At 35.3% G+C, this 24,735-nt stretch overlaps 1 protein-coding gene across 7 annotated transcripts in view; it reads right to left on the reverse strand.

Moving 5' to 3' along the window:
• Nucleotides 1-21,478, reverse strand: part of LOC128207324 (calpain-B-like) — a 30,439-nt gene extending 8,961 nt beyond the window's left edge. For 2 of the 7 annotated variants that reach the window (XM_052910175.1, XM_052910173.1), the window contains exons 1-14: nucleotides 20,686-21,477; nucleotides 14,683-14,752; nucleotides 13,775-13,908; nucleotides 11,763-11,884; nucleotides 11,183-11,351; nucleotides 8,547-8,627; nucleotides 8,057-8,157; nucleotides 6,872-6,949; nucleotides 6,380-6,552; nucleotides 6,086-6,246; nucleotides 5,303-5,523; nucleotides 4,987-5,023; nucleotides 2,698-3,372; nucleotides 1,786-1,812 (exon numbers count right to left, since the gene is read on the reverse strand). In XM_052910175.1, the coding sequence (XP_052766135.1) occupies nucleotides 1,786-1,812; nucleotides 2,698-3,372; nucleotides 4,987-5,023; nucleotides 5,303-5,523; nucleotides 6,086-6,246; nucleotides 6,380-6,552; nucleotides 6,872-6,949; nucleotides 8,057-8,157; nucleotides 8,547-8,627; nucleotides 11,183-11,351; nucleotides 11,763-11,884; nucleotides 13,775-13,908; nucleotides 14,683-14,752; nucleotides 20,686-21,123 (2,487 nt within the window). In that variant the 5' untranslated portion in view covers nucleotides 21,124-21,477. Of the gene's footprint in view, nucleotides 1-1,785; nucleotides 1,813-2,697; nucleotides 3,373-4,986; nucleotides 5,024-5,302; nucleotides 5,524-6,085; nucleotides 6,247-6,379; nucleotides 6,553-6,871; nucleotides 6,950-8,056; nucleotides 8,158-8,546; nucleotides 8,628-11,182; nucleotides 11,352-11,762; nucleotides 11,885-13,774; nucleotides 13,909-14,682; nucleotides 14,753-20,685 lie in introns of all 7 variants that reach the window. The other 5 variants (XM_052910178.1, XM_052910177.1, XM_052910176.1 and 2 more) reach the window with 4 other exon arrangements.
• Nucleotides 21,479-24,735: the final 3,257 nt, after the last annotated feature.

Here is a 24,735-nt window from a genome sequence, read left to right on the forward strand (position 1 = left end):
GACAAAATCTTCTTTATTTTCCAAATTTAATGTTTTAAATCACACACAATTAGATCAATCTAAAACCTCAGTTCATTAAGCTATTATAATTACTAAATCTAGTAGTTTGTAGTCATCACTTTTATATTTTAACTGATAGTGTTGAAAATCTTCTTTTTAAAATAGTTATAGTTCTTTTTTCTCGAAACAAACGAAAATGGTGCCAGCTGAACTTCATTTCTTTCTTTTTTTGCATTACAGTAAACTGAAATTTTACTAAAATAAGCATAAGAAAGTTCTTGATTCCTCGCCAAGGTAAGCAAATGCAAAATCATAAGGTAAACAAGAGATTAAACAGGCTGAAACAATGCGGATGTATAAAACAGTGAAAAGCAACAACTTGTAAATAACAGTTATGTGTGGAATGCAAAGAAATCAATCTTAAGAGTAGAAAAATGAAGGGCAGAAAAATGTCAATAAACTTCAAAGGGATTTCAGCTTGAAGACAGCAGAGTTGCTAAAAAATAATTTACATACTACAAAAGTTTTGAATTGTAAGAACAAGTAAGCCAAAAAACATAAATGTTGGCCTTGTTCTCATAATAAGAAAGAGAAGTTCTCAGAAGAAGTGTAAATACTTAAAGTTATATATACATGCAACCCTGCCTTCACACGAGAACTCTGAAATGAGTCTAACAATTGAAAAAAATGTTTCATTTTTAAATTTGTATTTTTTTGTTCTTCACCATATTGCAACTGAAATCAGACAACAAATTAATCATTCTTCAATCAGGTAAAAAAAAATAACACATGACACACTGGTTGCCAAGGAAGATTTTATTCATTTTTCAATTAAATAATTGATGTAAGGTTAGTAAGGGGAAATTACTTCAATGTCAAATTATAGTACTCCGTAGTACTATAGTTATAGTTATTAGTGAAATAAAAGATTACACTAGTGTAATATGAGAAACATGTAATGGTTTTATTACACTAGAAACACGGAACATCATGTGAAATAAAAAGAGCCTTTTCAAAATATCATTATTTGATGTTATATCACCTCAAAAGAACTCTAAGTGTCATTAAAAATTATCAAACACAACAATAAACTTATCTGCTTACAACATATTTATGCTGGAATGATTTGGTCCTCATTCCAGAAATATATTGCATCCAGAATTTGACAAACTTAGGACCAGTTCCTGTTATTTCTGTCTATCTCTCAAAGGGAAGGTGAAGAAAACATCAGCCTGAATTTCTACCTTAAAATTAGAAATCTGGAAAATGTTGACTTATTTTCTCTTCCAGACATACATTGCACATATAGTACTTTAAATTGAATAATATGTATCTCCCTTTCAACCTCTAAGTCTAACTAACCTTGACCTCACAAATACATTAATATTCAGGTATATTGCATGATATACATTCTCAATCATGTTTAGTTGTCTGTTATATACATTATGGCTTATAACACATGATAACTTCAGTTATACTGATATCCTGGAATGTGGAGACACTTTGACCTTGACATTTGAACTGTAAAGAATCGGGTATAAGAAGAAACTGTAAATTTTGGTATGAAGCATTCATAGAAAATGGTTTGTGCATTCTTAGACCGCACCGAATATGATGCTTACATCAGATGCTTAGTAGTGTGCATTCCTAGTGATGTTTACTCAATACTTTAAGTTAATAAACGGCATAACAATCACAATTTCAAGCAAACAGGGGAATACGATCAATAAATGCACAATGGAGTGAATCAATCCCAGGATGCACGAGAATCAACCAACCACTTACTTTCCTCGGCTGTACTACTGGCTTAGGCTATAGGTTCAGAGAAGGAAATCAACATAACGTTAAAACAAAACAAAATACAGTGTTGACAAGAAATAGAGTCCTATGAACAAAATTGAAATTAAAACTAGAATTACAATAATGTGTCAAGACATAGATTCAACTTAAATAAGAACAGCAAAATAAAACTTTATCAATAAATCAAATCAAATCAAATGTACTACGGTTTAAAGTCTGATTATAATATTGAAACATAGCAACAGGCTACAGTGTAACATAGCATAGGTAACACATTCATGTACAAGTACACTTGTACCTAGAATAACTACTGTATAAACAGAGTACTACAAAAATTAATCAATGACTATAGCAAGTAGAAACGACAGTAGAATACTGGCAACATATTAAGACATGCTATTAAATCTGAAAACATCGAATCCCTGTTTATATATCAGCAAGATGTGTTAATATCACAGTAATGTAGCCAAAAACTGGAAAGCTGGCCAATTGTGGAAAGCTGGAAACTTGCATCACACTGTAAACACCACACATGGTAAAACATACTCACAGTATGCTCTGTGCTCACATTCTACATACGGTGATACATGTAACTTATGTGTTATGTGTCAACTTTCACAAAAAAAACAGGAAAGCTTCAAGCACCTCTTGGTCACAATTTTTTCTTCAGAAATGCCTTACACATATTTGTTATTTAAGCAGACTAGGAATATTAGTATATGCAAAGAAAAGTCCAAAAGATGACGGTTCACTTCAAAAGATCATTATGACCAAAAAACTTGATATGGCAGCAGAATCAATTTGAACTTTCAAAACAAACATCCTTTATTCAGAAAATCAAGCCCAAAACAAGCAGAAGTTCAGCTGGCAAGCGGCCGGAACCTTGGTGCTACTTACGGGCTCCGCTGAGTAAGTGCCTGCATAGGCACGCTCAATGGCCTCCCCTTGGCCGTAGGGGTACTGGGGATGTGTGGGGGATGGGGCAGGATGGCCTGCATATTGGGGCTGGGAATACTGACTAGATATAGGGTACTGGCCTGGGGCAGAGTACCCTCCAAACCCTAAATCACCAGATGGGGGCGCTTGATATGGATTGGGCATAGCACCATAGTTCTGAGGCTGTCCATAAGGGGGATTTGGCTGATTGTAACCCTGATTCGGGTAATAACCAGGCTGAGATCCTTGACCTCCATAATACTGATCACTGGGTGGATGGTTTGGCGGGAAGCCACCATATGGAGTTGGCATAGATACAGAGGGACCAGCCCCATAGTTCTCATACCCCTGACCAGCAGGGGCTCCAGTCCCATATCCCTGTGGGACACCAGGGACCCCAGCTCCGTAACCCTGACCTGCAGGGGCTCCAGGCTGGTAACCAGCTGTATATGGATTAGGGTTGGCGTATGGCTCAGGCATACGCAAGTTTGAGAAAAGCTTATCATAGTCAGGCTGGGGATTATAGGGTTTGTATTCTTCTTTGGATATGGGATCAAAGCCTATATCGGGCCGGCTCTGTCCTCTATAAGGGTCTGGCTGAGCTGGACTGCCGTATCTTTCCTCGCTTTTCCATCTCTGGTTCCAAGAGAAAATACAACATAAATGTAAAAGCCACAAATGAAGCCATCCAAACACACAATTCTAATGGATTTCAACATAGGAAAATGTTGGAAAATTACTGATAATGTGGAATTATTAATTATAATCTGGTGTCTTTCATAGGTATATAAATTGAATACAATAACTTCAGTGACAAAAACTAGAATAAAACTGATCAGGCAATAAGCACAGTTATTATCTGCCATGCAGACTGCAGCAGTGGATGAGATATGAGACAACATTCACTCTCAGATCATACAGCACAAGCAATAGCTGCTGCAGGAAAGTCTGCTGGGTGATTATAACAGCACATACAGCATGCATGTCAGTTCAACAAGCTTAAGGCATAACTCTTCATACTCTTTAAAACACAGTTGATTTCCTCACATGATATAGTTACAGAATGTCATAGTACTATACTCCAATCATATAAATTTAAGCACATAAAAACCCAGCTGTAGATAATATTCAGATGCTTAATACATGTATATGTGCATGTTTTCTGTTATAGGAATTATATATATGCGCATTATTGTTTATGTTTTTAGCATGTTTCAAACTTATACATTATACAGATTTTACACAATTTATGTTGCTATACAACTGGTATATGAATTAAAAACGAGAACAGTGCAGAGCAAACCTCAACACTCATCTTTTTTTTTACAGTCAATAGGGGGCCTATCTGAGATGACTATTTAAGCTAGAGTCTTGCGCAAACTTTGCACATCGTCACTGGCAAAATATGTAGTACCTTTCATGTAATTATTTTGAATGGTTATCAAGTTATGGCCAATATTACTAGCCCATTATTAAAGCCAGTGTAATGGGCCTTGCAAGCTACGTGCATATTGTCATTAATAGCCTGTGTACACAGTTTAATATTAATATCTGGATGAAGTTTTCAATATATCAAGGGGCAAAACGTAAGAATGAAAAAGTGAGAGTTATTGGCCATTCTATAAAGGTGTGTACTGTCTCTTGGAACATATGTACTAAGTTTTACTTGAATATCATAGTTTCATTGAATATCTTGAAAGGTTTTAGAGATATTTATATTTGCACACATGTAACTAGTGACAATATACATCTAGGTTAAGGTTTTTGCAAACATCAGTGACAACATGGATGCGGAGGCTATGACCATACCGAGACTTTATTTCTTGGAAAGACAGTCTTATAGAAGGATTTCATCTTGAAGTTGTTTTTTCTCGAATACATCAAAGGTTAAAGGTATAAATCAGAGTCCTTCATTTACTAGCAAGATCCTTTTTTATGTTAGAGTCACAGTTGATCAATAATTTCATCATTAAACCAATCATGCAACATTCATAAGAATGCAAGTTAAGTGAGTGAAAGCATTGTTGGTATAATTAACTGCAGCTTATATATAGACTGTTTCATGTCAATTATTGTGATCAGTAGTTTTTTTGTCCAGCTGCTGAAAATTGAACAGGATAAAGCCAAAGGTTGAAGCGCATGAGTTCCCCATCACCCCTCATGCACCCATACATCCATCCATGTTTTTATTAATGTGTCATATCTCCTATCATGGGACTGAATAGTTAATATCATGTATGGAGACTTTACCTGGTCTTCAACGATGCCGGTTCCCTCATCCATCTCCCTGAGAATTGAAAAACAGTTTCATTGAATTAGCATTCATGTAAAAGATTGAGTCCATATACATAGTAAAGAAAACCAACACATTGGCATGTGTTAGGGTTATACAAGTCAAACTTACCATTAAGCGCTTTTGCATTCAGCTTTTCTAAACCTTTTACAATTTGATTTATTTATAAAGACTCTATACTTTTCTTATTTTAAAGCCATCTTCTTACTTAATATTAATGAAAAATTGCTGATTATTAAACAATTTATGAGTAAATACTGTAGCTCTACTTACTCTGTTGTTCCCTCCTTCTCAGTGAAGATACGGAGGAGGAACTCTCCCTGCTGGCCTGGCTCAAAGGTTGAAGGGATGATGACGTACGTGCCCGGGGAGAGCTTGTGTCGCCCGCATGTCTCCCGCATGTTGATGAACGATGGAGACTTGGCCACTGAGGCGTTGTACTTGAAGAACCTCTGGTCCAGTGGACCGGAACCATAAGTGCCATCCTCCTTCATCTATCCAATGTAGTAAATGATGAAAGAACAAGGTTTTAAAGTACTTTTTCCTGTAAATATGATTAGCTCTGGAATGAAGACTAGTATGTTGAAGTATGATCACGAATTGAAGAATCTAACATCATATTGTCAATATAAAACATGTTCTGCAATCTAGAAGCCATTAAATAATACAGCTTGGATAAAGGACATTTTTATCATTTTTATGGAATGTAACTGGGATTATGTGCCATGAGGACTGCTCCTCACATGTTAAAATGAGTTCAACAGTTCCTTTCTGTTTATCAAATTATTGTTCAAACTCAAAAAGAAAGCCCCATGAGACCAACGGCACACAGTTGAAAATGATTGTTTAGGGTCATTTAACACTTTCTTTTTCATTGCTATCAAGTGTCTGGTTGACTGCAGTATTGATTTAACGTAATTATATCATTAAGGGTTCACCAGAGCCTTTGTTTTCTTTTCAAAACTCAAAGATTAAATAAATATATTTAAACTCACATAGCTCAAAACTTAGATGGGCGGGAACGCTTAACACAATTATACAATGTCATGGCCTTACCTTGTAGATGACGTATCCGATGGTAAGCATGTCAAGTCCTTCCTTACGCTTCTTCCTGCGGTCCTTCTGCAGCAGGCCAACCAACATCGTACACAGGTCATCCTCATCATCGTCAGGGTCAACCAAGGTTACACGGTACTGTGGGTTGGTTGCAAATGTTTCTGCAAGGATAGATGCCATTTCAACATTTTTTAAATGTCTAGAGCAAAGCCTCTCCAATTGATTTTGACACAACTCTAAACTTTTGCAAAATTGGGATTATCTTGATTAAATATCTTCAGTTTGCTTAAATACCCAGATAGTTCCTGCATCCTCCGGCGTTGACACGAGGTATCCACTCCCCAACCTCCGCTGTGGCCTCCCAGCGAATCTTTCCCTGCGCAGCCTCTTCTTCGTCAAGGGAGTCTGGCCCCAGATTACATATCTCAAGCTTCTGGAAGTTATCCTGCCAGTCTTGGAAAGACATCCTGAATGAAAGGTTTAATAATAGATATATATGTAATATACTGCTTAAGCCAGTGCTAGGTTCTCTACACCGAGGAAAATGCAAGAAGCAATTTAATAAAAGTCACAACAACATTGCCAGGGGTAATTAACAGTGTTGCAACTATGAAGCGTCTTTATGGAGTGGAAGTCTTATTTGCTTATTTAGAAATTTATAAAAGAGATTCAATCAGTACATGTTCCATGTTAATGGTCAACTACTTAATCATAGGACTGGTAACTTCTGGCAAAAATAACCAAATCTAGAGACAAATTCACAGCACAGAATATAAAAGCCCATACCAGAACTCTCCATCATCATCAAAGGTAAGACCCAGGGACTTCTTCTCATCTTCCGGGATGTAGCGCCACTCAGAAGACCTGCCATCAAACAAAACTATACTTGAAAAATTGTTGCAGTATAAAAAAGTAAGATTACATTATTTCTATATCCGTTATCCCTACACATTATAAACATCCAAACATCACATGTACCGTAATTGACTGGGTATTAGACGCGTTTTTTTCCCTCAGAAATGCCTGCGTATAATACCCAGTAACAATTTTTTTAACTTTTTTTCTGAGGTCGATTTCAAGCCGAGAGTTTGTTTAGATTTATGTAGAAAGGGATGTTACTCGCGTCATATTGATCGATTATACACTGCAGTACGGGTTAAAATGGCAGTTGAAGATCGGTATAAGGTATATCGTAAGACGTTTATAATTTTAACAAAAATATTTTTCGATTAAAGTTATTCAATATTATTTTTAATAATAAATTGAATTGAACAATAATTAAACTTGCATATAAGAAAGCAAAGTTGGGCACTGTCAAAATATTTTTTGTCAGTTGTATGATAAGGTGTGAAAAACTTGCATTGCCTTTTGTTCTGTTTAACATACCAATACTACAAATTGATGCGATAATGGTCTTGTTTTTTTCACACATTTACGCGAACTTTATTCTTTTCTGTAGGTGTTGACATTTTGAGAACAAACCGCACAATATAAGGTTTACAGTATGCATAACTTAACTTCATTCTCGACATGTTATCGTTTACCATATACTGTCAAAAAGAAATCTTACATAATTATATTCATAGGCCCACAACGCACATCGAGGCCCACAACGCACATCGTCTCTCACTCACATTGCCCCCAGGGGTTACAGACTCTGCCAGGAGGATTCAACTGCTGTGACAACAATTGTACTGGCCACTTAGAACAGGTACTTATGAGTCCCTCTACACACCCTTTGGCTCACTCTCATTGCCCCAGGAAATACCTACCCTCACCAGAACTATATTTCTGTTAACTATGGAATTCACTGGGAAATGATAAAACCTTGACAAATACCCACAAGTCACTCAAACTCTTCTACAATTTTCTCTCATTTCCCCAAGAGTATGGACTCTCACCAAAGGGATCTTACCACTAGGACAACAATGGTATTGGCTGGTAAATGATAAAATCTCAACAAGTACTCACGAGTCACTCCAGGCCCCCTTCCATTCACTCTCGTTTCCCCACGGGTTACGGACCCTCACCAACGGAATCTTCCCGTTCACCTTAGGTGTCTGAATCTCAACCTGCAAAACAAATTATCCAGTTGAAAATGTTTTGTTTCTAACCTTCTTTTTCAATATTATAAACAGTTTTGTCTTTTGGAATTTTTTATAGCAAAACCAAAAAACATACTTTTCATAACTTAGTTTTATTCAAAGCCTCATTTCAATCTCTACTACTTTATCCTCAGTATCTATCATCTCTGTGGAAACAACTATTGGACAATAAACTTTATGTTTGGAATGCTGCAAGACAAACTCTTGCAACAGTCACCAAAATGTTGTTTCATAGACAAAACATCATAACCACATTTATAAAAATGATACATTAAAATGTATGTGTTAGAATAGAATTTTGAATGAATCATATTTCATCACATATCACATGTGATAAGGAATTTAAAGGAACATACCAGTTTGACGCTGGTGACAGAGTAAGCGTGCCCCATCACAAGGCCGTTGGAAAGAATGGCCTCCAGCTGGTTCGGGTCAGCCTGAAAATAAAATATAATCATACTCAACTCAAACAAGATTGTAATCTTTCAAGGAAAATACATACCATATTTTTGGATGACTTCCCTGGGGATTTTGTTAAGAAACCAGAGGAGGGGATTTGGCTAAGAAACCAGAGGATTTTGCCAAAACCCCCAGCAGATTTTGCTTTATTAAATAGAGAAACCAGTGCATTTTGCTCTGAAAACCAGGGATTTTGATCAGAAAACCACAGGTTTTAGCCTTGACCATATTTAATTGAGCCGGTGTTGGCATTATTTTATGTGTATTTTACTTTTAAAAGCACTTTATTTAAACCAACATTTCTTTTTAACTGAGAAGCACTGTATTGAATTTATAAGTTCTAAGAAAATGTATTGGACAAGGCAAACATGTCTTCAATTTTCCAAATCACACTTGTAATAAAGATTACAAGTTCCAGGGAATATTTATCCCCAGATGAAGGGTTGTGATTGAGCAAAAGTTCCCCCAGCTGTCTAGGAATGTTATTGCCAAATGACTTTGAAACCAGAATCATAATATTTTTAATTCAGCAGCTCTCACAGGACTTGATATTCCATCATTGTGTTCACTCACGGGACTTGATATCCTATCATTGTGTTCAATCACAGGACTTGATATTCCATCATTGTGTTCACTCACAGGACTTGATATTCAATCATTGTGTTCACTCACAGGACTTGATATTCTATCATTTATTCACTCACATGACTTGATATTCCATCATTGTGTTCACTCACAGGACTTGATATTCAATCATTGTATTCACTTACATGACTTGATATTCCATCATTGTGTTCACTCACAGGACTTGATATTACATCATTGTGTTCACTCACAGGACTTGATATTCTATCATTTATTCACTCACGTGACTTGATATTCCATCATTGTGTTCACTTACATGACTTGATATTCTATCATTGTATTCACTCACAGGAATTGATATTCTATGATTGTGTTCACTCACAGGACTTGATATTCTATGATTGTATTCACTTACAGGACTTGATATTCTATGATTGTGTTCACTCACAGGACTTGATATTTTTATCATTGTTTCTATGATTGTGTTCACTCACAGGACTTGATATTCTATGAGTGTGTTCACTCACAGGACTTGATATTCTATGATTGTGTTCACTCACAGGACTTGATATTCTATGAGTGTGTTCACTCACAGGACTTGATATTCTATGATTGTGTTTACTCACAGGACTTGATATTCTATGAGTGTGTTCACTCACAGGACTTGATATTCTATCATTGTTTTCACTCACAGGACTTGATATTCTATGATTGTGTTCACTCACAGGACTTGATATTCTATGAGTGTGTTCACAAACAGGACTTGATATTCTATCATTGTGTTCACTCACAGGACTTGATATTCTATCATTGTATTCACTCACAGGACTTGATAGTCTACCATTGTGTTCACTCACAGGACTTGATATTTGTATCATTGTGTAAACATTTTGAAGGTGACAGTGATATCAGGGGATGTTGTAACTACTGAACAAGATTATCAGGATGTGCAAATTGTAAACTATAAACTTTTACACAATCTGATGTTGACAAATGAAAGATAAAGTACATACATGAAAGATAAAGTATTGTGTCTGGCCAATTCTTCCTCAGGCTAAGCCAACCTAACCTTACCTTATAGTGACAATAACATTGCAGTAATATTATGCAATTTTCAATTCTGGTAAGACTCTAGTATATTTCAACTCTGGTAAGACTCTATTATGCTTCAACTTGCATGAAAAGAAGCATCACACTACTGTAAGTATGACAATAAACAGGATCTTTCCCTAATGTACTCTACTGTTTTTTGATTAAAGATAAGAAAATGCAAGTCTCTAACAGTTACTTATATTCAAAGCAATTTGCAACATCATTCCCATTACATTAAAGAGATAGATAACGCATGTGGAATTCACAAGGATTATTAACAACTCCGAGGAAACATTAAAACATAGACGAGTCTCAAATCAGCTTTTCTCATGGAATTTTACATCAAATACAGTACAAAATAGGAAAATATATTGACAGAATTGCGGAAAACAGACAGAAACCTAAACATCATTCAAATATCATAAAACCTTTCAGTTCATGACCCATCTTCACATAACTCATGATGTACAAAATATTAATATGCTTAATGTTGAGCTTAACAATCCTCAGATGTACAGATAAATAGCAACAAGATACAGCAGCACCACAAGCAAATGCCTTCATTCATCATTCCATTCTCATATCAAAAGGGGCATATATTTAAAAAAAAAAAATAGACAGCATTAGGGGATTATTCATGTACTGAGTACTGTAACCATGTGTTCCAAGTTGCATTTGTTTCCTTAAACCATTTCCAAGTTCTGGCCATAATAGTTTTGCATGATGACAACTACATGTACATCGACAATAACAAAAAGGCTATCAAGGTATCTCAACTTATTTTCTGAGCAAAATTTAATTGACAATGGTACTAATTCAGATTTCAAGGGACAACTGTTTTTCTCCTGTCACTTACATCAATAGAGCAACCCATGAGGGAGCCACGGTCTGCGGCCTTCATCATGATGCTGAGGAGGTTGGTCGGGGCCTTCTGAAGGTCAATGGACTCGGTCACACCCCCTGTAAAATCTTCCATGGCTTCACTCGTGCTCCCACCCTTCAGACATTCGTACGAGCCATTCAACCTGTGGACAGGAGGAAATAATAAAGTTTATCTGAAATGATTACTATGCCTCATATATATTTACATTACTACATATCATACTTTATTCTTCATATCATATTTAATTCTGTGTTGCTTGAGCAATGTGTAATTTGTATCATCAGTTCTCCAATATATCTGCAGCACTTCATTAAATTATATGACGTTCAACACATAAAAAATCAGCAAGATTATATGCTGAGAAACCACTTGATTAAGTTCAAAGAATTGTTGTACCTTATATAAAAAATTTGAGCCTTTCTAATAATTAGTGTTTACGCCCACATCTCGGCCAATGAGATTGTCAGAATGCCAATACAAACTTGATGGTTTAGTAAATGAATAATAAATGAAACTACTAATACACTTGCTGGTACTCAATATTCATCCCTACTTTGCATAAGCTTTCTCAAGCAGAGCGCTCCAGAACTCATTCTGGTCGGTGGAGTGCATGAAGACAAGCTTGTCATAGTAAGTTGGCAGACGGTCATCAACCACAACTTGGATCCAATCACCCTGTACATGGGAAAGCAGACATGAGTCATTATGCACTAGGTAAACATTATTTGTAAATGTTAATGATTATTACCTCTTGAGTAAAAGTAAAGTAAAAAAAGCTCAGTCCCTAATCTTACACAAAATTTATAAGACCATGCAAGTAGAGATGACAATTGTTTTTTGTTTTCACCATGTGAAACATTAACCTTGGACTAGGCTGAAAGTTTATACACAGGTTATACATATCATACAGGAACTAGCTAGAAATTGCTCATCATTAGTTGCAGACAGTGTGGTAAATGAGATTGCAGGTAAAATGTTTTCTCTCAGACTCTTAGTCTTATCAAGCAATGCAGCAGATATATTTTCATTTTTCATTTTTATGGAAGCTGGAGAGACTTGTAACCTTTAAGTGTTCAGGCTCAGGCCTCCCCCAATAGAATCAACAGACCGATACACATTTAATCATTTAGAAGGGCTGTGACAACCTAAATCCACTTAGCAAATTACAACTTCCCAATTCCCATTTAGAAACAAACAACAACATCACCAACTTTCTATTTAGTCATTAATTGGTGAGTTGTATTGCAACTTGCTCAAGCACAAGCAATGGATAGGCATTATCACTGGACATTTAAAGTTACCTTTCTTTTTTTGGTCTTCTAAATGATAAGTTGGCACCGGGGTCTGCCCAGCATGCCGACTACATCGCTTAGAAATCCAAAAATATACACAATAACTATTACCTTAAAAGTTTTTGTTCAATGTACTTAACAGAACCTCCGGAATTCGCTCTAAAACAACTTCCCATTCCTGAAAACTAGCTTAGCTGCAATTTACAATTAAACCAAAGTGCATGTGATGTCCCATGCAGTAAATACTCAATATAGTCTACAGAATGAAATAGGGGGCTTGATAAACTATGTTTTCATTCCATTAGCTGTTGAAATGCTTTTTTCCATTTATTTAACACAAAAATGATGGTGAAGTGAAACCCAGTAGCTGGTGTGACCCGACCATGCAGTTGCTTTTAAAAAACTAATGTCTGTCACTGAACATAAGTACTGTGGTACAGATAATTTTTATGTTCAAATCAACAGGATACCATAATAAATACACAAGTGAAGAGTAATGTTTAATGAAGATTGTACATGATAGCATTTGAATCATATAAAATTTTCAGTGAACTTGCATTAAACATTAATCATATGAGACCTGAAATTGGATCTTTTTAATGTTAATACGTTTTAAATGTCAAACTGTGGGAGCTTGAGCATGGAATTCATATTAAAACTATTTTTTTATACTTTCTTTAAATCTTATATTGTTTAATTCAGTATTATCATTGAAAATTCTCATTTCATTTCAGCCCTGCTTTGAATTGATTTGTCCATAAAACTATCTGAAAATAAACCACAATAGATAAACAACTACTCCAAGTATTTGTTTAACCATTGAGCCAGTTATAATAAACACAGCCTCAATCAATTCAAGAGCAGAATTTCAAATATAAAAGGACACTTTCTGCATTTGTAACATTAATGGCGCATAATATCTTGCTCAATTATCACCCAAAGGTTTGCATGCACTTTCAAGGATGTAGGCTTTGAATGCAAATTGCACTATAGGACTTCAAGATATTAATAACTTAATGGCTGACATACATTAATAACTGCAACACAAACCAAGGTTATAGAGACTCCAAGAATGTCACAAACAGTGCAAGAAGTATCAAACGTTTTCCCAGTCTATAACACAGACATTAAGTAACAAGGGGCTGGGGCTATCAAAAATACAAACAAGCCCCCATATATGTGTACCTAAAGATGTAGATCAACAAGAAAAATGCATGCTCTCCTTAGGGAAATAAGTTCCTGAAGACTGTCATGAGTCTCCCGTGCACTGTACCTGATGCCAGATGTTGAACTTGAAGACGCCGCAGTAGTCGGGGCCCGTGAAGTTCTGCTCTGGGATGATGACCTTGTTGAGGAGATGGGAGTTGCACGTGAGGGAGGCCACAGCTGCCAACAGCCAGCAGTCACCTGGGGAGACAAGAATAGCTTAGATACAATGGAGCAATTCCTTAAAAAAAATGTAAGCTTTCTGAGGAATTCTGTGACTTCACAGGTATCCACAAACAGGTAATAAAGTTGACTCTTATCACCTAGTACAACCCAGGCAAAGGTGCTACAGTTACTATTTTTAATGTTTTTTATGATGCAGCTAAATATTTAACGTCTACCTCCAGTACAATTAGTGGACAGAGACCACTGGCACAGTCTATAAGGCAATCTTGGCCATTATTACTGGTGTTGCACTGGGTATGTTAATTTTCGCAAGCAAGTCTAGCAATTCGGTAATAGCCTGCATGTTTCTCCTATACAATACCAAAAAAATTTAATCCTGTCTGGGATGGTGAATGTTAAACGAGAAATAAAATGAAGAAGTTTTAATTGTTAAAGGGTAATAAAAATGAATTCTTTCTTCAAAACTGTCAGAATTGTATAGAGAACTGTCTTTTCAGTGTTCACTTTTAAATCTTCCCACAAAAACAACCAACCATATTCCATTCAATCATGAATGTGGATTTTACAGAGGTTTTACCTTGAGCTAGCTAATTATATACATTTTGCGTGAAACACACCCTGTGTCTGGCCTGTCATCTAAATGTTTTAAGACCAAAAATAATCAATAACTATAACTTAATATGCTTTTCCATGAACCAAAATATGATCGTACAAATATTTTGCATAATTTTCTACATGACTGCAATATATGCGCGAGTATTCCTACACTAGAAGTAGTCTGTGTCTTACCAAGCTCTCCCTGCTGAACATCGAACCTGCTGGCACCACCAGTCACATACTCGGCGTTGTCGCAGATCTCCTGAAATACAGAACATATGCTGCATAATTATTGACTCATTTACCACCATACAAGGGAACACTCTGCAGTCACATACTCGACATGGTCTTAGATTTCTGGGAATACATAACAAATACCACATTGTTATGACTACAGAGATGCTTTGATCATAGCTCTGTTTTGTTATACTTGCAGATACTAAACATTCCAAGGTACTTTTTGAGATAGAGTTTGCTGTCAAGTTAACGTACTAGTGTGAGGAATTGAGGTAAAGCCATAATTTAAAACTATGGCATTAACTTACACATCTGCTGTGTCGATTACATCAGTTTCTTAAGTTATCTGTTAACCATACATTTTTAAAACAAGCCTAAACAAACAAATTGTAACACAGGTTTTTTTGTTAACACAGGCATAATTGATACTTCAGAAGTTCATAGACTACAGCCACTTATTTTTCTAATTATGATCATACTTCAACTTGAGGGGCATCTGCGGTTCCGATCTTCAGCAACCTTGTGAAATATATCTCAATAGAGAGGTTTTCTTTTCCTAGAAATAATGTGTACCGTATGTGACTTAGCATATTAACATTTTTTTTACACTGTTTGGGGCTATTAACTGTATGCAATGTATTGCCTATTGGTTGTGTGGAAGTGTAGACCTCCAGACCTCCACAGTGACTTATTGAACAATATGTTGTAGCCCCAATGTAAGACAGGGGCCGATCCAGTAATTGATGTAAGAGTGCACATAACTAAGGGGCACAACATCTTGACATTCTCCCCTGTCCCTCACAGCCAAAAAATAAGTGGATTTAAATGTTGGCAGGGTGGTTTGGGAGTAATTCCCCACAAAGATTTTAACAATTTTTAGCCTGAAATTGTTCATTATAAACATATTTTATTTAGTATTAAACTATCATGTAGGGCTCTGAAGTGGAATTGTCTAGCTTACATTGTAGTGAATCCAAACAATTACATAATTCCATTATCAATTCATGCATGACTACTTTCTTGGCTTGTCAGACTTATCAATATTTTGATTTCATGATTTAACCTAAAAGTCAACAATGCATTTATACAATTTTGCATTAAAGGAAAGTTCTATTCATTTAGAAACATGATGATTAAGCTGTTATAGCAGTTCCAAGTCAGAATGTTTTAGGGATATATTACTTTAGTCTGTTCCAGGACACCTCATACCCCTGGGATTGTGGGATAGTATAATCATCTTCATAATGTCAGAATCTACCAGTCTCTCTGATCTACACAATTTATTGATGGAACGAAATTCATAGTTGCTAGGAAACTCAGAATATTACAGGCACTGCTCAATTAGCCAGTTTATTCAATACTGTTTGTAGTTGCCCCAAAACATTAACACTGATAGATAGCTTGCACAAGATATGTGCTATATACTTAAATAAAAACCTCACTTTAATGCCATAGCAATATACCTAATAGTTGATCCTAGTTCAACCATCATTAATTTTTTACCTCATTGCTGTTTAACCTTAGATAACAAATTGGCCCTACCTAATCTTATCATCATTTTGTAACAAAAAACAACTTTTTTTTTGCTTAACACAATCATATCAACAAGATACACCTGGAGGGAGTATGCTATTTAGCTGAGATTTCATGAAACATCACTTTGATATGTTCCCCCCTCCAGTGCATCATTGTAAACAAGTACAGACACCTGATTCAACATGCAGGATGGTTTCCACATTCCAGTATGACACCACGAGAGTGAGCTACACCAGACCAAAATTAATGTATGTCAAAGATATACATGTTTACATACAACCAATTAACAGTACTCATAAGATTGTCATATACATCCTTGATGAGTAGCTAGCGAAGTAACGAGGCCTTGAATGTCATTCCTAACACCACCGTGTTATGACCAAAGTCATCTTTCTGTGACATATTATGATCATTTCCCACCTGGATATTTTACCTTGACCATGTACATAAATCATCAACATTTTACATGGACAGTTCATTCCACAAAGTCAAAAGTCATCATGCATACTAATATCTTTTTATTGAACCTAAATGACTCGTACAGTTATTCAGCATGACGATATTTGCTCTTATGTGAATTTTTAAACAAGTTACACTCCAATGACCAACTGTTTTTAAGTGTATGTAGGTTTACATGTTAGGCTAGGTGTTTGTGATGACTATTGATGTTCTTTTCCTTAATTTAGTATATAAAATATCAATGAAGATTGAAGATATAAAATCCATGTGAAATTATTGAATTGGAAATTCAACTTGATTCAAAAAATTCTTACAAATGCCAATCATGGGTGATATATATTTAAGTATGGAAATCCAGCGACATGATTATGACAAGACCATATTTATGGCGTACATGTACCATTTAGGTCAAAAGTCGCTTTAGGTTGACTGTAGAGCAGAAAAAAACTCTACAACTACTAGAAGGCGATTTGTCCCAAAAGGCACGCCATACATATTTGATGCCTCTGAAACAGAAGTACGGTACTATTTTGTTCATGAGAAACAGAGCTATGTATGACTTAAGAACACCATAAATAGCCAATTCACCCGGTTGGTTCTCAATCATTTGAGATAAGGAATGAAAATATTTGTGTAAAGAGTATTGCAATAATCTAATGTTATAGCATATCAGTAAACTTGAATGACTGTTCATACTTGGTGCTATTTATTTACAAAGGCACAGTCCTAGTTTGCTGTTAGCAAGTTTTAAGTTCAAGTGGACAAATTTTGGCAAATAAATGATACACCCACACATCACAATGCATAACTCGCAATTACTCACTGTGACAAGCCCTAAAAAAAACATTTAATATGTTTGTTTTATTAAACAAAATCAAGTTACAGTAAGTTGATGAGTCTCTCATTTAAGGAAAGGTTACTGTTTATTTGGAGGTTTTTACGGAAATTTAATAGTCAAAATTGCTGCGATCATTTTTGAACCAGACTTTTTTTTACTCAATATTGATCCATACAAATATATTGGCCAGTTTACATTAAGTTGAGACATTTTGCATCACACTTCAGTAACAATACTTGGGTACTTGCGTTCGGCTTAGATTACACCTTATTTTTAATTGTTAAACCAACAGCTGGCAGCACTCAAAATCTATTTTTGCATAAAACAATGAAAATGGTATTGTTTAGTCTTATTCAGTATGGGAGTGGTCTTGAACATATTTCCATGGCGACAGCAATGCCACTGTGTCTGTCATGCATGAAAGACAAGCTCTTGTAAGATTTTCTTCTAAAATGCGAATGACAAGACTTGTCCCTGTTACATTTCTATATTTTTATAATGAAATATTTACTTTAAAGGGGCTGTACTCCGTATGATGAAACAGCGAAAAAAAGAGAAAATTGTGGAAAACTAACATAAACTTGGTATCGATGTGTACATTGCATTGAAACTTACTAACTGAAGTACCACATAGTTTACAATTAATTCACTTTTTGCAGTTTTTCGTATTTTTTCATTAAAAAAGATTACTAGGTATGTCTACCTAGTAGAATTAATTCCTTATGCGTGATTGGCTAGTCGATATTATCACGTATAATGAACATATTAGGTATATAGCTTAAATATTCCAACTTCTTAGGGTAAGTCTTCGTAGCACAGTGGATACAACACTGGATTGCAATTTTGGCGACACCGGTTCGAAGCCGGTCTCTGACTCATTTTTTTTTTTACATTTTGGTATGTTTTTTTACAATTATAATATCAAAGAGTAAAACATTTTATTAAATAGTTGTCCTGAGATTCGTTACAGAAAAAAAAATGTTGGTGCCAATCTGGTGTACAGTCCCTTTAAATCATACAATTTTTTTTATACATTATACTGGACAGCACTCACAAATTTTTTGTATCATATAAAACTAGAGCATAGTTGAAAAAAGAAGTTTTGAGTGAATTATCCCACACAAAAATGTAAAGAAAATTTTATGTTTTCCTCAGGCTGAATGTTATAACAATTAAATGTTATAAGCAATGAAAGTGTTTCTTCTATTTTGGAATGAAAAAGAGTATTTTGAGGGAAATAAAAAAGGCATGTCTTTTATGTATTACAGCCACTGTGATGTTGCTCAAAGTCACCAAGGTAACTTGTCATATGTTAACAATTAATAAAAAACAGTTTAAGAATACTACTGAATATGATTCTAAGAATAAAACTTAAAATGATTTTATGATAAGTTATCAGGCTAAACTATCTGTTGACTTGTGCTCTTTGACTAACAGACAAGTGTTGCCAAAGTTCGGCATGCAAAGCCTGTATTTTGTGTATATAATAGAAGTTCAACTTGGTTAATAAAAAGTTGTTTTTTCCCTCATATGCATCGTTGGAAACTTGGAAAGGATTGGAAAAAATATTTAATAAATTAATCATTGTTTCAATACATGTATAATATATATCCTGGTCTTAATGTTCCGCTATATTTGAACTGAAATTCATACTTTTTTAGTCTTTTTTCCCAATTTGTGTTATTCCTAATATCTATCCCTGAAGCTTTTTATATCATTTTTATTCGCATCACTTTAAGATTCATTTGCATATTTGCTTTTTGAAAGAGAAATTTGAAAGTCCAATCAATGCCAGAGATCTAATTTAAGTAGAGATTTTTTTAGTGGAATTTCATTGACTTAATCTATTTGATTAAATATGGAATTCACTATGAAGGTTACATGAACCATAGTCAAACCATTATTATTATTTGAATAATTCCCATGTCTTAAAGGAACTTGCTCATGTTTTTGGACCCAAAAATAAAATTTCCCCAAAATTCATCTGAAAACATTTATTTTATAATCATTTACTCTATGATATTGATAGAAAGTGTGGAAAAAAATACAATTAAAATATTATAGTTTTAGTTGGGTGCGAACCCACGCAGTAAAGTAAATAAAAATTAGAATACCTACGCCTTATCCATTAGGCCAAAAGGACTTCTACAACAGTGGTCATTATTTTGACCTTTTAACAATACATTGATAACAGCACATGATAATGTTAATTAACCAATTTTAATATGCAATAACAAATCACTACAACATGGAAGGCTTTTGAAAATTGTTGTCTTAAAAGATGATACTTAAGCAAATGTCAACACTTATTGAAGGGTTCCAGCTCTCAGTATCTTAGTTTTTACACTCCTAATGATTTGCCACACTTTGTTTCGTAATAAAAAAAATAGTGCATTTTGCAAAAAAACAGGAGTCTGTTTAAAATGTTCAATGGGAAAATTTGAATCATTTTTAAAGGAATTCCCTTGTCTGCCCATGAAGACCTTGATTAATCTGTCCGACAGTTTTTGTTCATTTATGTTTTCTCAAGTAAGCATGAATGTATGTCTAACAAACATATCTACTTTACGATCTGTGTGTCTTGGAGCATGGTCAGGAACAGGTCACATAAATGGTGAAATAAACAACAGCCTTAGCACTGCAGGAACGTTGCTCAGAACATGTCAGCAAAGGTGAAACATCCAATGACTGTCCCACTACTTTAATGCACCAGTCAATTGTAACCACAGCCCCTCCCAGGTCCGTGGATAGCCGGGGCCGTGTTTTAACCTTCCAGGTGGCCTCGCAGTGCCCAAAATAGCAGGGGATGGGCCTTACCTTAGGGTCCCTGGGTGTGGGGCATTTGGCAGAGATTTTACCAGCAGTTCGTCCCCGCAGGACAGGGATTTTACCCGGGTTTGGCTGGATGGAAAGTCAAAGTCCCAGCTATTCCCCGGACCTGGGGGGGCCTTGGTTACAATTGACTGGTGCATAACAATTTCATAATAACAAACAGATTCACAAACAGATATACCAATCTAATTCCAATTAATGAAGGAGACAATGTTATTTTGTACAAATGTGTACCATTAACCTGTATCCCTTAAACTATGCAAGTATAGAATACAATTTAATGCACAACTCACTGTGGGTCGTTTCCATTCAAAAGGCCTTGGCGGTGATCTGCTGAAGAAAATGGATTCATTTTCTGCTGGGAACTCAGGGTCTTCAAATAAGCATCCTTCTGCCTTGCACTTCTGAACGATTTCATCGTAACTCTGCTTTCCAAGCCCAGCAAAGGGGTTTTTGCGCTCCTTGCGCGTGGAGCGCCCACATACACGCCCTCTTTGTGGGCTGGGACGACTGAATCCGAAGGAGGCACTGGGTCCACCACTATCACCTCCACCAATGTTGATATTCATGTTTCCAAACCGTGACTTAAAACCCCCAATGTCGAGACCCGATCCTCCACCTGACCCACTTCCGGTATCGTCGTCGCCGTTGTACGTTCGCGTCTCCACACGAGGCGGTCCGCGGCCGTCACTTATGATGGTGCGAACGGTTCTGGTTGTTCTGAATGGCATTGTTGCCACTTAACTTACTCGTAAAGTTAATTATTATCCAATGTCACTAACAGACTTTCTCAACACTTCGACAACACTGTTCAACAGCTCAAAGCCGTACTAGTTGATATCCTGCCAATATCAGCTATTTGCACGGATCGATGGACAGATGAACTCGCCGGCTGTCAGCCTGGTGTTTACAGAAAATACCTAGGTTAATGATTGGTGGAGCAACCCAAATATTCTCAAATGCAATAATGTAACATGAATAAGAATATTATAGGTCGTTTACAACAGAAACAACATTGCATATATGTCCTAATTTAAGCAAATCGATCCCTGTCAACTCGTCAAAACTTTATCCGTTACGGTTCAGTTCATATTGGACGATTCCATTATAAAGTAATTATTAGGGAAGTTGCGCTTACTCATACTTGAAATATTTCAATGTTTCTTAACACATATACAAACACAATAGGATATGTCATACTGAAATACAAATTATCATCAATTTATGCACGATTGTCATGATTTTTACGATGAAACCTGTCTATATTCGAAGCTAATCAAAACAAATTTATTCGTTACCTTGATTCGGAATTTCCAAAAAAAGATGCAGATTGGGCCGGTTCGATCAAGCGGTTCCCTATATCCTTTTCCCGCGTTTCCTGTACGATGCACGGTTTCAGTTTATTTTTTTATATCAATGCAAGCTGGGATTAAGATTACAGGGGGAGGAAACCAAGCTATACAGCATAAGTCAGTCTGAATATGCTGTCGTCGGTTAATTTTATCACTGATAACAATGATTCCATCGATATTAGCGCGCGCTTCAAGATTTACAGCGATGCGGTAAGGAGTGAAATATGTACATGCCTTCACAAAATGGTCATTTCTAAAGTATTATTTTTTTACAATTTATAGACCGATATTAAGTTGCATAAATTACCTTTCCTTTCATGTAAAATGCGCTAATAACAAAAAAATGCTTGGCGTTAAAACGGCGAGTTAAAAAGAGGCGTTAAATGAAAGTCGGCAATATTTGACCGCCTGTGCAGGTTTAAAAAACAAGAGAATTAATTATAAACATGAGATTTTAACAACGTATACATCGATACAAAACCGAATAAATTACCTTTCAGTTGACATAAAATGCATTAATGAAAAAAGATGTGTGGGGTTGATACGTCTAGTTAAAAAAGAGTCGTTCAATGAAAATCGGCAATATTTGACCGCCAGAACAGGTTTAAAAAAGAGGATAGGTGTAATGAAAATAGTCATTTATTTGAAACTGAATATGAGAATTAGACAATTTATTTACCAATATAAACCTGAATACATTATCTTTCATTTGACATGAAATGCACTAATGAAAACAAATATTTGCCGTTGAACCGGCGAGTTAAAAAAAGGGTTTAAAAAACAGGAGATGACTAGCGAAAATTATCATTTATTTAATTTTAAACATGAGATTTTTACAATTAATACACCGCTATCAAGCTTATTAAATTATCTTTCATTTGATATTAAATGCCCGAAATAAAAAATGTTTGGGGATGAAACGAAATTTAAAATAAATCCATGTGTGCTACCCCAAAATAAACAGGGAAACATGCCTGAAAGCATTAAAAGTTGTTGTTTTTAAGTATGAAATAGCACGTAAACGTGTCTTTTAAAGTGTGATGTTAGAATATCCTAACATGATAAATGTTTGTAACACCTTAAGAAGTAATTAAGGTGTTTATTAAAGGTTGTTAAGATCCATGCAAATAAAACACAAAGGGTAATTAGTATTCCAATCTTCTTTCTTTTTCAAAAGTCGACACGAATCAGCTTCATGGCAATTAAACATTATTACTCAAATTATAATAAATTAAACGTAGACAAACAAATACCATCTTTCGATCACTTTGACAAAACTCAAACATTTTCATTTGTGAGAATGGCATATTCTAATGAGGATTACGTTATATATGACTTGGAGATAGATACTATACTTGGTGGGTTTACTAAGAGTGCATATAACTTTTTAGATAGTGATTTTGAGGACAATTCTGCAACTGTTCAATTAATCTCCGAAAACCTTGAGACAGTGACAAAAGTAATTCGCGGAAACAATATGTAGGTGATGAAAGTTATGCTTTGGTGTCGGGAATACGTGGGCACATGCGTTCAAGACATGGAAAGGAAAACGTCAGAGGTGGGAATGTTTTAATGTTTTATTGGAAATGTCATTCTCAAGTGATTCGCATGTACGATGCAATAACTAGCAACAGCAAATCTGTTCTTACAACACTTATATACACACATATTTGATTGTTTATTATTTCATTGCAGTTTGATTACAACGTATGCGTATATTCCATACATGACTCTCCCTCGTACAGCACGTGCAAAATGTCTAGTTCAGTACAGTCGAATCTTTTTCAGTGTCTCATATGATTTACCTGTATAATTTACATTCTTGCTGGTATGTTACAAGCAGAATAATTTGGTAAACGTAATACTGAAGTTTCAGAGATTTTGAACGTTTACAATACAAACAGTAGATGAATAACAACACCGTTCATATAAAATACGGCACAACCAATATACAACGTTGGAGTAAGATAATTTATTATTGGTCATAAGTACAACACAAATGCATAGTAAAGTACAACACAAATGCATAGTAAAGTACAACACAAATGCATAGTAAAGTACAACACAAATGCATAGTAAAGTACAACACAAATGCATAGTAAAGTACAACACAAATGCATAGTAAAGTACAACACAAATGCATGGTAATGTACAACACAAATGCATGGTAAAGTACAACACAAATGCATAGTAAAGTACAACACAAATGCATAGTAAAGTACAACACAAATGCATGGTAATGTACAACACAAATGCATGGTAAAGTACAACACAAATGCATAGTAAAGTACAACACAAATGCATGGTAAAGTACAACACAAATGCATGGTAAAGTACAACACAAATGCATAGTAAAGTACAACACAAATGTATAGTAAAGTACAACACAAATGCATAGTAAAGTACAACACAAATGCATGGTAAAGTACAACACAAATGCATAGTAAAGTACAACACAAATGCATGGTAAAGTACAACACAAATGCATAGTAAAGTACAACACAAATGCATAGTAAAGTACAACACAAATGCATAGTAAAGTACAACACACATGCATAGTAAAGGCATCATTCTCATTAATTACCTATTGGTACTAGTTGTATATACTCATCGACATGATATATGAAAACATGTATATTTGCCATTTTATTTGCTAGTGTGTCTGATTTCTATTCCCAATTTGCAAGGCACATACAGTAAAAATATTTCCAAAAAAATCACTGCTGTCATGCATACCAAAAGTCATGTACTGCTAAAATGAATTAATATAGGTTTTCTGGAGGTAAATAGTGATTTATCAGTGAAATAAAAATGTTTTTCATATTTAAACATTTTTATATATTCAGTTTAAGCAAATGTGAGTTGATGGTCAATGGAGTTCATGAAATGCAGAAAGTCCATCTTCCTCAGTTATGAAGAATGAGCCAAACAAGGAATCTGTCAGGAAAACGTTAGACGCATTTGGACCTGAACGCACAATTTAAATGTGAA

This window comes from Mya arenaria, chromosome 11 (assembly GCF_026914265.1).
Source record: "Mya arenaria isolate MELC-2E11 chromosome 11, ASM2691426v1".
In the NCBI taxonomy this organism is placed as follows: Eukaryota; Metazoa; Mollusca; class Bivalvia; order Myida; family Myidae; genus Mya; species Mya arenaria.